This window comes from Leguminivora glycinivorella, chromosome 1, assembly GCF_023078275.1.
Source record: "Leguminivora glycinivorella isolate SPB_JAAS2020 chromosome 1, LegGlyc_1.1, whole genome shotgun sequence".
NCBI classification, from domain to species: Eukaryota; Metazoa; Arthropoda; class Insecta; order Lepidoptera; family Tortricidae; genus Leguminivora; species Leguminivora glycinivorella.
Window position 1 is genome coordinate 17,002,251 of NC_062971.1, and position 19,268 is coordinate 17,021,518.

At 35.9% G+C, this 19,268-nt stretch overlaps 1 protein-coding gene across 1 annotated transcript; it reads right to left on the reverse strand.

Annotated features, from left to right (window-relative positions):
• Positions 1–1,699: 1,699 nt before the first annotated feature.
• LOC125232611 lies at positions 1,700–18,772 on the reverse strand. The gene is made up of 3 exons (XM_048138349.1): positions 18,645–18,772; positions 8,994–9,205; positions 1,700–1,846 (listed from the first exon to the last, which is right to left on the reverse strand). The coding sequence occupies exons 1-3, from the start codon at positions 18,646–18,648 to the stop codon at positions 1,742–1,744; spliced, it is 321 nt and encodes a 106-aa protein (XP_047994306.1). The 5' UTR covers positions 18,649–18,772; the 3' UTR covers positions 1,700–1,741.
• Between the last annotated feature and the right edge of the window lie 496 nt (positions 18,773–19,268).

The following is a 19,268-nucleotide window of genomic DNA, read 5'->3' on the forward strand; positions in this document are numbered from 1 at the left end:
GGTGAGGTACCTATGAAAAAAATAATATTGCTGAAATTTATGTTTCAATCACTTCCCTTCATCAAATGTATGATTTTTATCTGTTTTTATTTTATCATAATTTTTAAGAAAAAAAAACCGTCGCCTTTCGGGTTCTGGTGAAAGCTACTTGCGAATGTTGGATTATGTAGAAATGTGTAAGTATTTTTTAAAGCTACTTTTAATGCTTTAATTATTAGATGGCAACACAAATGAATATACGTATAACGTTAAGGTTTGAGGAGTTTCCTCAATTCCTCATGAATCCGATTATATTATAAGAAAGCGAAGCTTGACAAACTTTGACTTGAAAACTCAATATGCTTAACAAACATAACTAAATACCTAAATGTCACTGTTCTGAACATAAATGCATGCTTTTCTTACAAAAATACCAAAGTCACTATGAGTGTACTGTTCAGATTTGAGGAGTTCGGTTCTGACCATCATCAGCAATTCCACTGCACCAAATGTCACTGTTCTGGACGAAAGTGCATGCTGTTCTTATAAAAATACCAAAGTCACTATAAGCGTGCCGTTCAGATTTGAAGAGTTCCGTTCTGGCCATCATCAGCAGTTCCACTGCACCAAATGTCACTGTTCCGTACCTAAATGCATGCTGTTCCTTTAAAAACACAAAAATCACCATATGTATGCCTTTCAGATTCGAGGAGTTCCCTCGATTTCTCCAGGATCCCATCATCAGAACTGGGTTCTGAGAAAAATGGGACCAATCTGTATGCAAGTACATTAAATAAAATAAAAAATTTCAAAATCGGTCCAGTAACGACGGAGATATCGAGGAACAAACATAAAAAATAAAAACATACAGACGACTTGATGACCGTCCTTCTTGAGAGATATGAGGCGACGGTTAATAAAAATAGTGGAAAATTGTTATATCTTTGATAAACATCAACGTTAAAAACGTTTGCCGCCTAATTCCCCATAAGTTGATACCAGAGACGATGTTTAAATTTTAGGATTTTTTTTCATAGTAATTTTTCATACAACTTTTGGCGGTCGAAAAAACGCATTTTGCATAAATATATTTTACTATATTTTTAGTATGTCAAAAAGACACACACAAAGAACTAAAAAAAACCAAACTTTGGTTCTGTGGGAATTATTATGACCCCTCCCATACAAATTACAACTCCTCTACTATTTACTTCTAAACTAAATTGGTACAAATTAGTACAAATTCAGCACCTATTATACTAAATCCTCGTGTAATAAAAAAAACCAAAACGCAAAGTGGGGTTGATGGAGAGCATCACATAAAATACTAAGAAGAACATGTGACGAACGACGTTTTTAATAAAATTGCGAAAAAAACTACAAATATATTACCTCAATTTTCGCATTGACATCGAAGCATTTTGGCATGCATATTTTCGATTTTGATATTCATCCAACACAATAGATTTATTTCATTGTGTGCCATAAACATAAACAAACATTTACGTTTTGGGGCGATACTCGGAACGAGTGAAGTAATGACATACTTCTCGCACTAGTCGCACTACATAGTAACAAAATGTACTAAGTATTTTAATCGTACTAGATATATTTTAGTAACTAATCAAACAAATCTAAAGTGTTAGGAGAAGGCCAAAACAGAACTCAACATTTTAACTTTAAAGTATATCTAAACAAATCATTGAAAATCCACTGGCATTTGAACATGTTTATTAAGTTATTTTATTAATCTCTTTATGCTCTATGATTTTGTTGATGTTTCTTCTTCGAACTCTGTAGTGGTAGTATACAGTGTAACTGGCTCCAATGTAATCATTCTCATATGCTTCCAAAAACCAAAATATTCCTTGAAAAAAATTACATATCATTACAAGTATTACAATATACTTAATTTATAACCATAGTCCGATCAGCCGGAAGAAATTAACGGTTTGACAATAGTGCGAAGGCAAATGAAACTCTAAAATCAAGTAGATAGGTAACAATGGTTAACATAACATGGTGTGACTTATACATATAACCGGCAATATTTTCTGGGTATGAAAAATATATATTTGAAAAAAGCCTTTCATTTTTTAATTTTACAGAGAAAAATCTTTTCCTACTCCCGTGCCGTATTCGTCATTTACAGTGTCGTGCATAGATATTTGATTCCCTACATAAAAGATGGCAGCCCCGCATACGTTACAGCCTTTAACACATTGTTAGGCAGCCTTTAATGGATATAGCGTGGGTGCGCGGGGAGCCGACTGGGGGCTGGCGGCGGCGCGGGGGAGTACGAGCGACAGGTTGAGTGCAGGAACAGAGGGGAAGCCGACGCGTCAAAATAAAGAAAACAATGTGAAATTCACGAGAGTTATTCTAGAAAATTAAGTGCATGGCCGTAGAATGCAACGATGTTTAACTGAGTCAAAAAATACTCGTGGCGTCTTAATAACAATTTTCGGCTTCGCCTCAAATTGTTACCCACGCCACTCGTCTTTTTTGACCTCCTTTAAACGCCTGTTGCATAAAATACTATACATACAATACTTTTTCCACGACCATGCACTTACTTTTAATAGTTATTTGTTATACAAGGGGGCAAAGTTGTATTTTAACGCCGAGTAAGGAATTGAAAAACGAGCAAGTGAAAGGATTCTATAGTTGAACCACGAGCGAAGCGAGTGGTTCGAGAATAGAATCCTGAACTTGCGAGTTTTTTAACACACGAGAAGTAAAATACATTTGCACCCGAGTGTAACACAAAACTTTTCCCCTCACTATAGCGAGGAAACTACAACGCAAAAAATGCGTTTATCACTGCTTCCAGTAGTTCCACAGGTGGTAAATCATCTTTATTACTAGATTAACCTACTTTTATCAATTTTAAAGCAGTCAATTTGACTTTATTCAAGGTCAAATTACTTTACCCACTAGTGGATAAAATGCGTTTTTACCCGCTGGTATTAAAGGACAAAACACGTGTTTCCGAGCTAGTGAGGGGAAAATAGTTTTCTAGAATAACTTTCGTGAAATTCGCACTGTTTCCTATAAGTATTTTGACTTGTCCTCTGCTATGTTTCTGCACTCAGCCTGTCGCTCGCACTCCCCCGCGCCGCCACCTGCCCCCGGCCGGCGCCCCGCGGCCCGCTGAGGGCTTTCGTGTTAAAAATAGTGAAACCGCAGCCAAGCGCTCGATCATACCGTGTGTGGTATCAAATTAAAGGGCTTTGCGAGTAGTTTATAAATATATATCACATTATAGGACTTTTTCTACTTGATATATTGATTTAAACTAACACGATCTTCACTCATATTATTAAATTAAAACGGGACTTACGTAACCGTAAGTAAACGTAAGTTTTACGCGATTAAGTCCCGTTTTTCTACTTGGTCTAACAAAATATGAGAAAATGTCCAAAAGTGGTAATAATTGTACCGGTGAAGGCTCGTTTTCAAAAAATTGGCAAAAATCAATAATAGCAATTTATAATCACTAAGGCATAACAGCAATTTAAGTAAACGTTGCAGATTAATTTAGTATAAAACTTACTTCGATGTGATGTAGATTTTCAAAGAAATTGTCACTTAATTTTAGGTAATTTCTGAAAAAAATTGAATTCGCCTTAGGCTAGTTTACTCTTTTTCAAAAACTTAAAATAAAAATCTAGTCTGAAATGATTGTGGTACAGGATATACAAATTATAAATTTACCCGTTTTAATATTCAAAATTGTCCAAATTTTACAAATAAGATCGACTGATTCAGCTCTATACGTGCGTTTTTCTAAACGTCTATTAGAGAAAAATTCATTTTTAATTTAGTGAGTTAGTTTTCAAAAATCCAGTCTTATAAAAATCAAGATAATAAGATGCTCTAACTGGAACTTGAATTAAATAAATCTATTGGATAACGGAAAGTGTAGTATTTCACCGACTAAAACTATCAATTTTACATTCTTTTGACGTTTTTTTTTAAAGCAGCCTTAAAGGCTTCCTAACAAAGCTTTAAGAGCTATATCGCCGGGCGGGGGCGGGCATCTTTTATGTAGGGTTTTAACGATCTATGCACGACACGGTAAATGACAAATAACAACACGGGAGTAGAAAAAATACTATAATCACACTATATAGATATTAAATTAAGTCTAATACGGGCATATTAGATTGCCCACAGAAAAGAACACACAAGTAATACAAGATATCAAAACGGGAAGTGCCTAATTATTAAATAAGTTATCTGAAATAATGCCAAAGTAAATATAACCTATTCGGCCGCTTACGTAACCACCGGTTCGTACCAAACTATACTCCAAACGCGAATTCAAGTCCAAAAAATCTACTACGATGTTGCCACTGCAAGAAAATGTTTGTAGGTTAGTATAATCTTTTTTTATAAAAGCACGCGCAAAGATAATTTATTTATTGTTAATTTCAATCCTTTGATTTTAATAATTAATAGTACTTACTTATTTACATAAATACTAGGACGCCCGAATAAAAAAAATATTTTCCATGATTTTTTGTTGCAAAGTTGGTTTTGCGCTTGTATCACTTCAGGTGTTAATAACGTTTGGTACATTATTTTACGGATAAGAAAACCTCAGACATTGTGATATATTTTTTTAATATACTGTACACTTGACTTATTAACGAAATTGTGTACATCGCGTTTTATGGTTGTCACTTTCATCAATTTACATTCATTTTTTAATATTTCTATAATTTTTTATATCGTCTCGCTCGAATCAGCACAGCGGATATCGTCTCGCTCGAATCTAGAGCAGAGCCCAACTGGGGAAGTACCTCCGCCTTACAGAAGACCGCAGCCAAATAGCACTAGACCCTACTCATAGTGTTGTGTTCCTGCCGGTGAGTAAGGCTGCCAGAGCTCAACAAGGGTGCGGTGTGCTGATGACGGGAGGACTTACGGAACTAACTTGTTCCGTCTATTGTCCTTTGAGTCGTCGGCAACCCGAACCCTCCTTGGAACTTGTACACTCCTTTTTGCTGTGTACTTAACACAGCAAAAGGGAGTGTACAAGTTTCTAATGGGATGGCAACGCGCATGTGACACTGTTTGAGTTGCAGGCGTCCATAGGTTACGGTGACCGCTTTACATCAGGCGGACCGTATACTTGTTTGCCACCGACGTAGTATAAAAAAAAAATTAAAAAAAATATTTTATTGTGCTCCGTGGTGATTTCTGCCTTGTCACAAATACCCCTAATCTAAATACCAATGGCCAAGATTCATAATTTGTGGCGGACGTTGTCACTAATTATACCGATAAGATTTAAAACAAAAAAAAAACACACACACAACAGGGGAGAAAACATCAACCACGCATCACCAGTCACGAATTTAATCACACGCCGCATAGAAATATTACACATAGATAGAATAGTAGTTTCCATAGAACTCATCGGCCAACTATGAAGCCAAAACCCGATCGATGTGTGCGTGGAACGCGCCTGTTTTACGCTCACCCCACGCACACATGCTTAACATGCACACATGCTTTTTTCAAAAATCAGCTTAAATTATACTATCTATCTCTATCTTAAGTTGCCATTTTTATTTATTGTATTTATGTATATATGTATGTATATGTATGTATGTATTATGTGTATGTAAGGTATATTTATTTATGTATTCGGTATATATGTATGTGTGTTTGTGTTGGTTTTTCTCTATATTTTTTGTTCTTGCACTGCCTGTTAACTTTTGTTTCTGTTCCGTTTTTCCAGCTACCCTAAGGTTGTCTGGAAGAGATCGCTTTTTAGCGATAAGACCGCCTGTTGTTACCTAGTTATACTCTCACTAAACATTCTGTATACTTATAACATGTAAAATGGTGCAATAAAGAATATTTACTTACTTACTTACTTACATGCATATAAAAAATGTTGCCAGAGAAAAATCGCTCGAAGTTGGGATTTTTACAAAGTCGATGTACTTGGTTATAATTATAATATGTAATTAGTTCCTACTAAATAATTTTTAGTGTGTGCTCCATGGAAATGTTGGAAGTAATGGTTGAAATGAATTTATTTTAAAAATATACATATTGAGTGCATAATTGCTTATACAAATAAATTTCTGTTTGGTTACCTATTAAGTATCTGAAGTTACCGGGTACAGCAGGACCCGTTTTGATATGGTGCAACTCTGTCCGTCTGTCTGTCTGTAACATTTCTAAATATCTTAAGAACTGTTCTACTTATGCTATTAATTTGTTTTTAACATCTACAAATTGGGAGAGTTATTATAGTGCTAACACATGACCGTACGAGGACCCTGCCGCACCAAAGTCATACAATTACTATCCTGTAAGTGGGAGCGAGAAAGAAATATTCTTTTCTAGCTCCCACGTACAGGCATTCATGTGTAAACACATTTACTTTTAATTTATTAACATTGATTATTAGCGCGATATTTACACATGAAATAAAATTGTGAAAATGTCGAAAGTTGTAGTAGTACGAAAAGCTTTTCCTTCGTATTTTTCCGGAAATGTTCGCATTTCTCATGCTAGTTCAGTCAATTTCAGTACTTCTTGTACTGAGTGAGTACTGAGAGACTGACTGAAATAAGAGTACCATGACATTCGTACGTTGCACAGACAGAAGCAGATTAGTCGGAAATCTAAAATGAAGAAACATTACCTATGCTATAATACTTAGCTAGAATAAGAATTTCGATAAAACAACAAAATTTATGTCTTTGTAAAAACTTAGGACAATATTTTTTCATTTTAAAATGTATTTCTTTAAATTACAAAAAAAACCTATTATAAAATTCTTGTAACTTATATTTTAAACATCATTTGGCGGAAAAAAAAATCATTGGACTGGCAACATTTATAAGAAATGGCGAACAACAAAAATTTCAATTTTAGTATTTACAATTTCGTAAAAATATCACATTAAACTCTATACTTTCGCGTGGAATGTAATATCAGGCGGTTTATTTTTATTATATGTTATGTTATAACATCCATTCTCGACACAAACTACAATATTACTCGCAAATTAATTTATTTTTTCGGGAGATGTTTTTAGAACTGCGAGGGCCGTTCGGATACAATCACATAAGTGCGATAAAAAGTCACACTTGGCATGGCTGCACTAGGATGTTCGCAAACACTATCTGGTGATTCTGGTGTTATTAATCTAAGATCACACGTATAACTTTATATGTTGGGTTTCCTATATGCTATAAAGAATGTATTTATTTAAAAGGTTGACGAATCCTGAATAGTATTTTGACAGTGACATAAGTGACATTGACGGCTATGACATTGACGTATCTGTCGTAGTTTTTAGGGTTCCGTACCAAAAAGGTACAACAGGAACCCTTATGGTGCGACTCTGTCCGTCTGTCTGTCACGTTCCTAAATATCTCGAGAACTACTAATGCTATCAACTTGAAATTTGGAATAGTTGTGAACATTGTAAACCTCTACAAATAGAAAGTTTTTTTTTTTAATATATTAATTTTAATGAAAATGAAAATGAAATATTTATTTTTCAAGTAGGCATATTACAATGCGCATATGAACGTCAAATAAAGCTACGCCGGCTCTAACCCTACGCCTCAGCCTCGAGAAGATTTCAGTCCCCCCTCAGTTGGGAGGGGGGTATCCACTATGGGACCGGCAAGAAACTCGGCGGGCAACTTCTTTTCAAAACATTACATCTTATAACTAACATGCATTAAATAACAAGATACAATTTAACATGCAAAAGTATTCATCAAAGAATATGAACAGACTAGGTACTCTATGGAAATTAATTTCAATAAATTTTATTATTGCTTAATAATACGTCGTTCTTCTTCAGAGAAAACATATCAAATTGTCACAGAAGAAAAAGATAATATGAATCTCAATATCATTAAATATGTAATTTACCTACACAACATAAAATATAAAATATTTGATGTGCTTTCTTATCTGAACTGTGTCCTCTAATTGTAGAAAATGGCCAAAATGAAACGGGGGCAAACTGTAAATTTCAAGTTACTAGGTCAAGTGTGGTATCGTTGGAAAGAGCTCAAATTGAACATAAATAAGCTATTTTTCATAATTTTTTTGTTGTGGAAAAAAAAAGAATTTTGAAGGAAAATTTAAAAAAAAAATACCGTCCGTCCCCCTTATCTCCGAAGTTTACCAACGAAAACTTATGAAAATTTTAGTTAACATTGGTTTTATGCTATATATTACAGGAAAAATATAATCGTGTTTGTATTTTGAATACTTTTTTTTAATTCACAAAAAACTTTTCAGATTTTTACTTTCAATTTACCCACCCTTACGGATGTATATCGTACTTCAAATTAATACGAGATGTTACGTAAACCATCTTCTGTCCAATAAAGTAAAAACTGTTTAAATCGGTTAACATTATAAAGAATTATCCCTGAAAAACCAGGTCGCGCAAATTAGTTAGCAAATTGACCGGGAGATGGCGCTATACACTATAATACTCATTAGTGCCTATACTTTTGTCTTCTAGTCAAGTCATTAGAGTTATATGAAAATATGAGATTATTTTTACTAGGTAGTTTGAAAGAAAGTTTGTACGGAACCCTCGGTGGGCGAGTCCGAATCGCACTTGGCCGGTTTTTTTTTTGGACTCGATTTCCCGTGGCGAGTATAGTTGCCAAAGAAGATTTTTAGTACTTTTACGAAAGTATAGTTCCGATCCAATAGATTTTATTATTTGTACGAAACTAGAGGTGATTGTATTTTTCGAAACAACTATTTCGACGGAGCCCAAGGCTCATTATTTCTAGATTTTATGTGCTTCGGGCATCTAAAGATACCTAACAAACCTGACCTACCTACTGTTTTGCACCTGCTACAAGTTTCCTACAACGGATTAAATAAAACTCTTCGATCGTAACGTAACTGGCATCATACCTACAAAAGTTTTTTTTTCGATCACAACTGTTCGTAACGAACTGGCGGTTACTTACGCGGCCTAAGGGAATCTAACTTGTCTGTACCTTTGTCGAAATTACATCTATCAAACTCGCATCTATTGTGTTATGTGCCTTCGTTACATTTCCATGACGTCGGGTGCGCTTATGACCGGTGACATCCTGTATCTTAGTCGATCTAGTGGGCGCATTACCCGCTATAGTGGCACACATAACAGACTCCGCAATGACGGCGATAGTTATTATTACAGTACACGTAAGATTATTTCGAGTGAAATCTGAAAAATTATTTTCCTGTACCTGTGGTCATCTGCGAGTCATGTGTGGCAAGTGTGGGCATTTTTAGGGTTCCGTACCTCAAAAAGAAAAACGGAACCTTCATAGGATCACTCATGCGTCTGTCTGTCCGCCTGTCACAGACAATTTTCTCCAAAACTACTGAACTGATTCACTTTAAATTTAACACACATATGTTAACTTGTGACCCAAAGACGGACATTTAATTTAAATTAGAAAATTTAATTTTCTAATTTAAATTTTTTGGGGGGTAAAATTAAAAATTTAAAATCAAAGTTTCTTAACTAAGGTCACTGTGGAAAAGACCGTCTACCCGGAAAGACCGTCTATTGACTATAACTTTTGTGTTTATATATCTACGCCTCTCACACCTCCGGAGGTATAGCAGTTTTTCATCCTTAATCCATTGGTCTTCAATAGATATCCCTAGGACGAAGACTAGTTAACTGTAAACTTGATTCGTGTTTCGAACTCGAACATCGAGTTCAACATGGTTCCGCAAAAAATTTAAGTAAAATAAAAGCAGTCGGAATATTTGTATATCTTGTATGTAACGTAGTCATTTAATAACCGTTCTATCTGACTAGTACTATTAATCAACTCAAAACGCGCTCAATTTCTAGTTTTATGTTCTGAAATATGTAACTTAACAAACAAATAGAAGCTGTCACTCGGTAAGGGCTCCGCGTATTAAGTGTCCTAATTATTGTATAATGTTATGTTAATCTTTTAGTGCTTTCTACTTGTTTTGTGTTGCAAAGCAAAGTCCTATAAAGGCATAAAAGATGAAAAGGCAAGACCGGCATATGATAAACAAGGAGTTGCCAACCTTTTTTGGGCTATATTGGAAATAAGTCGAGTGTACACGACACAATATCAATATATAAGTACGTTTTTGGCTTATGATAGTTGTACCGTTTTTTATTTTATTTTCGAAATACAGTTTTGATAATGATTCGTATGGTGTTACTAAAATCATTCATTAGTATTAAGTAAAAATAAAGTATATGTGACATGGTTGTGAAGAATGATAAGAGGTGAACAGAAGTAAGCCTACACTGCATTATTCATCATATTTAAGTTGGTAGAATTATCGTAAGTTCTACCCGATTTTTATTATTTTTGTTTAAGTATATGTAGATTGTGCAACATGCGTCGACAAATATTTCAAAAGAGAGTAGGGTTTCAAGTTGGTCATTATTTTTATGATCAGCATTACCCAACAGGGACCGTATGGGTACCCTTTAAAACGGTTTTGACCGACTATTTTACGGCTACCCGAACGTCAATTGACATTGCTGGCTGTCACTTTTTATTATTATTTGTATGTCTTTTCCAGTTCTCGGGACCATGGGGTCCCGGACTTTTGGGAGGCGTGCGTGGGGCCGAAGCCAACAGCGCAGAGGCCCTTTAAGACAGTTTAATTTAAAAAGTAATGTGACACTAACCGGCGATTATCCCTGTCTGCACTATAGTAATGCACCCAAGGACAAGCCCTGGTTAATGTAGAACTATTGTAAGAAAATGGTACAAATGGAAACCGGGCTATTAGGTTGAGTTGCTGGTGGATTGGTAACCGGTACTATCGGAAATACTATGGCACCTGCCTTGCTCATATGTTATAAAACATGACAAAATAGGCAGGCGGTGACTCGCCAACTCACTATATGGGTCCCCGAAAACGGCCGCTCGCACGGAGCGACAAGGGGACAACATTTCGTGAGCGGCTCAGGGTGCGGAGTGCGCCGCTTTCTACCCAGTCTGTACGAAACAGCCACTGTGCCAACTCGCGTCTTATGCATATTTCACTTCCACCCTGCAAGCATATAGCTCTGGCACCCCACTCTGGACGGCCGGTTAAAACGGACTACGGCAGTAGCAAGTTGCTGAACGCCTATGCATAAGCCGTTTCCGGGTGCGACGAGGCTTGCTGCGGTTCCTGGAGATCTGTGGCTACATTAGGAGGCCTGAATCTGGGAGAAGACGCTGCACCACCGCTAGAGAGGACCGGTACATTTGTATCGGCCTCTTTGCGGAACCGCTTTCGAACCGCTGCTGAGCTGCAGATACTGCTTAGGACAACTCGAAGAACTGCAGTGAGTGTCTCCACGATCAGAAGAAAATGTTACCCCGAAGAGCTGGCAGGGGCCCCCAATTTAAGCCATCGAATTGCCAGAAGGAATTTTCGCGAGGTTTGGACGTTTCAGCAATGGAGGAAAGTTTTATTCCCCGATGAGACGAGGGGGTTCATTTACACAAACGACGGACGCAAGAGGGTGTACAGGAGTCAAGGAGAGCAGTTTACACCAGTCTGCACCGAAAAAACAGTCAGAAACGGGAGCGGCTCGTGCCTTGACAGTGCGAGAATCCCTGCATGAGGTCGGAATGTACCGTAATGGAGTGGCCAGCAACGAGTCCCGACCTGGACCCCATCGAGCATCTCTGGGATGAGTTAAAACGGCTTGTTTGGTTGCGGGATCGTGCTCCAGCCACCCTCGATGAGCTGGAAGCCGCAGTTATTGAGGAGTGGGATAACATTCCTCAAAAACGGATCGTAACACTGATTAAAGGTCCATAACTGATTGCCTGGAAGCTACACGAAGGGCCAGAGGGAGAAAACACTAGATTTTAAGTTTAGTTTTAAGTAATTTTTTTCGATATTTGTTGATTTTATTGTCTTTGATAATTTTTTTTTAAACCTGAATCCTTTTTCCTGAAAATTTTAATTTTTTGTGAATAATGTCATGAATTATATGGCATTTTCCAATAGAGCGTTAGATTACCTTTCAAATAAGGCCACATAGTCATACTTTTCCTTGTATAATATAAGGGCTATAATCGCTTGAACGAAAACGATTGAGAGGTGCGGTTTTTTTGCGAATATCTATTAACAACTTTCTGCAAAAAATTATTTAAAACTTCATTTATAAATACTACGTGACAACTACAGGGAGGGGGGGGGGGAATCTCGGCATATACTACGCTTGGTCACGCAGGGGGGGAGGGGGTCAAAAAACGGCACAAATATGGTCACGTAGTTTGGGTATGTTCCCTACTTATGTTGTAAGGTCAGAAATGTTCATTTCAGAAATATTGATCTCATAAAAGCATTTTGAGTAGTTAATTATTTATATACGCATAATAATTATTGGTCTAATTTTCTTACATTATAATTTTTAAGAAAAAAAAACCGCCTTCCTTTGGGGTTCTGGTGATGAATGTTGGATTATGTTATCAATACGTCTGTATATTTTTTAATGTTTGTTATTCGATATCTCCGTCATTTCTGAACCAATTTTGAAATCTGGATGATTCTGAAGTACTTACAGATGAGAATGATTATCAGAACGGAACTCTAACCGTGTGTGTGTGGATTGAGTGAGCACCTTCCGAAAATAAAAAAAAATATGCTGATCATTTAGTAAAAGTTCTAAAACAATTGTAAAACGAATCTCTGAATTTGTAAAAAGATAAATCAAAAGATACAGCCATTAACATGTGCTCACTCAGTTCTCACAAACTACCAACGAAAACAGTGAATATATTCATTTAACATATAATATTTATATACTAACATTTAGTAAAAAATAGGCCAACCTACCTCTATAAATATTAGATCACCTAGTGACGTATTAAATTTTTTACAAATAGTTTCTTATGCTCACTCAATCCACACACTTTTGAAAAGCCGAATTTTGATAAAAAACATAAGATTTAGACCGCTATTATATGTGTATAGTTTAGTAAAAGTGAAATGGGAATTTGTAAAATACAAAACGAACCACTAACGTGTCAGGTTTTTTTATAATAAATTTTTGTAAGTGCTCACTCAGTCCACACGTTTTGAGAAAGTTAAAAATGTAAATATCTTACGATTTGTAGCACCTAAGACACTCGAAAGTACTTCAACATTTAGTAAAAATTTTTACTAAATATCCACCATCTAATATTTTATATTCGTTGTCTGGTTTTAAAGATATTCAGACATAACTTTTCTCATACAAATGTATCAAGTAGGGTGACCACACTATGTCGGCTCCTGATTTTCCCCACCTTCCCATTGTCATATTGAGATTGGGGAGTTTCGTTCGTTTAATTTTGATAATATTAAACTAATACCATATTAATTATCCATCTGCAAACTGTTTTTAGGTTATGTTGTTGGCCTAGTGATGATGTGTATTGTGTAATTTTTATCGACGTCAGGATAATAACCATATCGACATGCATGCATTAAAAAGGACATGAATGATAATTGGTAAGAAACAAAGAATATAATACTTCACTAGTAAGAAACCAGAACCTGGTAATCTAATCGCGCTAACAGATGAGCGTACCGGATTTGTAAGTGGGAGCGAGAAATAGTTATTCTTTTCTCGCTCCCACTTACAAATCCGGTAAACTATTATCAAAATTGAACGAAACTCCCCAATCTCAATATGACAATGGGAAGGTGGGGAAAATCAGGAGCCGACATAGTGTGGTCACCCTGCTTGATACATTTGTATGAGAAAAGTTATGTCTGAATATCTTTAAAACCAGACAACGAATATAAAATATTAGATGGTGGATATTTAGTAAAAATTTTTACTAAATGTTGAAGTACTTTCGAGTGTCTTAGGTGCTACAAATCGTAAGATATTTACATTTTTAACTTTCTCAAAACGTGTGGACTGAGTGAGCACTTACAAAAATTTATTATAAAAAAACCTGACACGTTAGTGGTTCGTTTTGTATTTTACAAATTCCCATTTCACTTTTACTAAACTATACACATATAATAGCGGTCTAAATCTTATGTTTTTTATCAAAATTCGGCTTTTCAAAAGTGTGTGGATTGAGTGAGCATAAGAAACTATTTGTAAAAAATTTAATACGTCACTAGGTGATCTAATATTTATAGAGGTAGGTTGACCTATTTTTTACTAAATGTTAGTATATAAATATTATATGTTAGATGAATATATTCACTGTTTTCGTTGGTAGTTTGTGAGAACTGAGTGAGCACATGTTAATGGCTGTATCTTTTGATTTATCTTTTTACAAATTCAGAGATTCGTTTTACAATTGTTTTAGAACTTTTACTAAATGATCAGCATATTTTTTTTTATTTTCGGAAGGTGCTCACTCAATCCACACACACACACTCTAACCAGGGGCGGCTCACTCTTCATCAGCAGTTCCACTGCACCAAATGTCACTGTTCTGGACGTAAGTGCATGCTGTTCTTATAAAAATACCAAAGTCACCAAAAGTGTGCCGTTCAGATTTAAGGAGTTCCGTTCTGACCATCATCAGCAATTCCACTGCACCAAATATCACTGTTCTGGACGTAAGTGCATGCTGTTCTTATAAAAATACCAAAGTCACTATAAGTGTGCCGTTCAGATTTGAGGAATTCCATTCTGACCATCATCAGTAGTTCCACTGCACCAAATGTCACTGTTCCGTACGTAAATGCATGCTGTTCCTTTAAAAACACAAAAATCACCATATGTATGCCTTTCAGATTTGAGGAGTTCCTTCGATTTCTCCAGGATTCCATCATCAGAACTGGGTTCTGAGAAAAATGGGACCAATCTGTATGCATATACATTCAATCAAAAAAAAAAATTTTCAAAATCGGTCTAGTAACGACGGAGATATCGAGGAACAAACATTAAAAAAAAAAAAAACATACAGACGACTTGATAACCCCTTCCTTTGAGATTTGGAAGGCGGTTAAATAAAGTTTAAGTTAGATAACAAGAAATATTTTTTTTTTTTATTGTATGGCTGTTGACAGCTTGTGATGGACAAAACTGGAAATTCATAGAAATTGGATTTTTTAGTTAGATGGTCAGTACACCTATGTTACTAGGTTTTGATATTTAGTATTGACTATTTTAATAAAAATGAATACATGTTCTGTTTCATTATTTTTCCCCTTGTCTTTCTGATATGATTCTCTTTGGTCCACTGTGGACCACTGGTATATTCATTGTTCACACCCCCTGTTGCACAGTGGATCAAAATCCTTTTTTTTAAGCGTTAGTGACCCGACATGGCTCATAATACAGCTTTTAAACCACAACACAATAAATCTTAAATAAATGAGTCCACACAAATGTAAATATGTGAGATATGGCCTCTGAAAAATTGAGTGATCCACTGTCAACCATCTTACCTTACATCTGTAGTATGCGTCAAATCCTGTAGTTCTGATTTACTGCAGACTTGTTTATTCAATTATGATGTTGGCCTTATGAATAATCCAAGTTTATGACCTCCAGCGCCGAACGCAACTGTTCTTTGTCAAAAATCGACGAAACCGCGGAAAAATCGTTTCTTTTTCAAATTTCGGCTATTAAAGGACTAGGTTTTGAAAAACCTTTATTAGGACGTTTTTTAAATAGAATAAATTTGCTACTAAATGATACTACTAAAATTGCCTCTGTAGACCCAACAGTTTACGAAATTACGCTTTCAAAGTTTATATTTATAGACTCTCGAAGTCTTCAGTTCATCGTGTGTTCACGAGATTCCAAGATAGCCATACGCTCTCCAGAAGACCCAAAACAGGCAGAACTTGCTGTACTTCAGAGAGAGATGACCGATTTACCGTTGTTACCTCTCTAACAAATGGTCGACTGAACGCTGTTCAGGTCCAGCAAAAGCTTTGAAAGACCCGCAATGTTTGTGTCAGCCGATGGACTGGATGGATGGAAAGGAAAAGAAATGGACCGCCCACAGATCTGCAAATGGTCCAAAACTCACCACTGACCACCGAATTACACGACGTGTCTTCGCTCAGGAACATAAAGGTTTGACCCTCGAGCAATGGCGGCCCGTACTTTGATCCGACGAGTGCAGGATAACTTTACTCAGCAATGACGGACGGATACAAGTCTAACGAAGGCATGGACGGCAGGTTTTCAATTCTGCATCGAGGAACGTGTTGCCTGATGATGGTGGTGCCTGATCGGTAATGGTCTGGGCTAGCTATTTCTTTGGAAGCGAAGACGGACAGTCGGACATCGTATTTATCACACGGCCAGGTACCAGGCCGAATGCGGGCGGTTTGACTGCCGGCCGATACATAGAGGAAAGCCTGGTCAATCATGTGGTTCCATTTGCGGGTTATATCAGCGATGACTTCTTGTTTGGTTTATGCAAGATAAGATAACGCTCGGCCGCATACAGCTCGGATCACTAAGGAGTACCTACTCGTACCTAAGAGACAGAGACGTCGTCTGACGAGTGAAGTCTAAAATATTGCAAAAATTTGCAAAGTTAGAAAAAATTATAAACTTTGTCCCATACTTTCAGGCGACAAAGTTACTGTACTATTTGTCTTCTTCTTATTTCGGCTCGAGATCTTAAATTGCATGTTCGCACTTCGCAGTTTAACCTATACCGAAGTATTCTAAGATGAAGATCTTAATATCTGATTACACAGACTATTGGGGACCTTCATGAAAAATGTCAAATGTAGGTACAGTAAAAGCCCCCGAATTTTATTTGTGGTGTTTCATACCTAAAGGATACTTATTATGCTTCAGGTGCAAAAATAACGATTGTATCAGAACTTATATTGGGATTGTGGCTAGAAAGGACCTTAATAGCTGGATTCACACAGAGCTCTGTGTGAACCCGGCTGTAATCACCTAAAACGTAAAGAGCCTTAAGTACCTTTAGTACCTTTAGGCGACGTCTGCTGCGTGACGATGATGTGTCTGTCAAAATGTGGTTGATGCAACTGGCCCTTAGATATGGAGAATCCACGGAAGTATAACTAAAGCATGGAAGCCATCCTAAATTATGAGCATGGTGACATGAATCTTACTCACAACACATTATTACGTTTTGTAATGAGCGAATGCGACAAAAATCCGGAACTTCTTTCGTTTTCCCGAAGGTGGTCACTAAACGATTGCCAAGTGGTTGCCTTTTGGTTGCCTTTTAGTAGTTACAATACGGCTAAATTAAATATGTGTTTAGCTTTCACAGTCGGTGTCCACCTTTGACAACTGTACATAGTCGTATTATATTAAGTCAAATATCTCGGCGGTCATCTGGCCGATTTTTAATTATATTGTGTTTATTCCTAATAGATAGTTGATTAACCTGCTATGTTACTATTTGTGATGTGTTCAAGTTCCTTATGTGACTGTGGCCTGTGTGATTAAGGACTGTAATTCACGTACACGGTGAAAAGAAAACTGCCAAGAACATTAACCTTTCATTAGTGAATTTCGTTCAATTAACGATAATATTATTTGTAGGATCTAAACGGAACATAAAAAACGACATTGATAGTTTATATATAACTAATGCCGTATTAAATTCTGCATAGTTTTATTCATGTTTTTTCGATATTTCTTCAAACTACTTTTAGGTTATGTTTATATCATAGTGATGTGTAAATTGTGTAATTTTATCGACGTCAGGGATAACCCTATCGACATTCATTCAATAAAAAGGACATGAATGTTTATTGGTAGGCATCACGGACCTGGTAATGTAATAGGTCTAGCGAACTCAACCATTAATATTTTTTAGTTTTTCCAGATATTCTCATAGATGATTAAAAGAAACTAAAAATAGTTGAAACTATTGAAATAATAAATTATGTCACCTACACTGCCGTTTGTTTTATTTTCCATTTGGTAGAGAAGATATTATTGAGGTAAGTATAGATTCTGAGTGGTGGACTTCACATGAGATAGATGCTAAATAAAAGTATTTTACTTAGGTCTTTGCATAAAGAGAAGAGAAGAATGTATTGATTTCTCATATACTCGTATTTTTTACACATACTATTTAGGCCGATATTGCACTATCATAAAAATCACATGATCACAGACAACATGCCGTCCTTTTTCTTCGCGTTAAAGAAGAAGGGAGACATACACATCTATGATGAAATATATATGATAATGTGATATGGGCCTTAGTAAGAGAAGAATAATGAGCGGTTATGTATGTATTAAGTACATAAACAAACCATTTATTTGCAATCCGTAGGTATGGTTAGATTGGTTAGCCAAGAAAGCCATAATAATCCTAATGAAATATTTATAATAGATAGGTATTGTATGTTTTCGTTACTTTTATATGTATCAAGTTTATATTATTTTTAAGGTGAAAACATAAGTGTGTATTTTATCGATAATCAAATCGACAAAGTAACATCCCTAGAAAAACAAGAACCTACTGACCACCTACCAAAAAGAGAAATAACTAGCATATATCCATCCCTTTTCAATACATTATCTAATTCATAAAGAAGTCAAGGATGAGTATATGCATTTCACAAGTTTTGTTATTAGGGAGGCTTGGGAGAACCACATTTAGATTTTGACACATAATTGATATAAATCTTTAAGTTCAGAGAGATGGATAGGTAATCATTTAATCAACGAATCATTAATTACTCACACATTTCGTCAACTAGGTATATATCTAGTAAACCACTTCAAAATTGAGAATACCTGAAAGATTTTTTTTAAACAACAATAAAGATATTATTATGTACCGTGTTGTGATCGAAACAAGTTCGATTGTTGTTGCATACCTACAAGTAATAACAAATATAACCTTATAATTGAGAATGTATGCTTGAGTTCATCCAACTGAATTTAATTTTGTGATGGAATTGTTATACAGGATATAAAAGACTATTTGTACCACATGGTACGCCTCCGTGGCTCAATTGGTCAGAGCGGTCGAGCTGGTTCCAAAAGGTCGCAATCTCGCAATATTTGTAATGCTCGCAGACGTTCCTGCTTGATATAATTTCCTCTTAATACATTGAAGGTTTTATACCTAAATGTTTCAAAGTTCGCTATTGACTCATATCATAATATATCCGAAATGTTGTGTTTATCTGGTAAGTATGGTACTAGCGGCCCGCCCCGGCCACGCACAGATATTAAATTTAAATAATTAAAATGGTGATAGGATAGTAAGTTATCCATAAAAGGTAGACAAATGCCATCACGGACTTTTTTTGTAGATCTATTATAAGAGGTACAATTCCACCAAACATTATTTTGCTATACG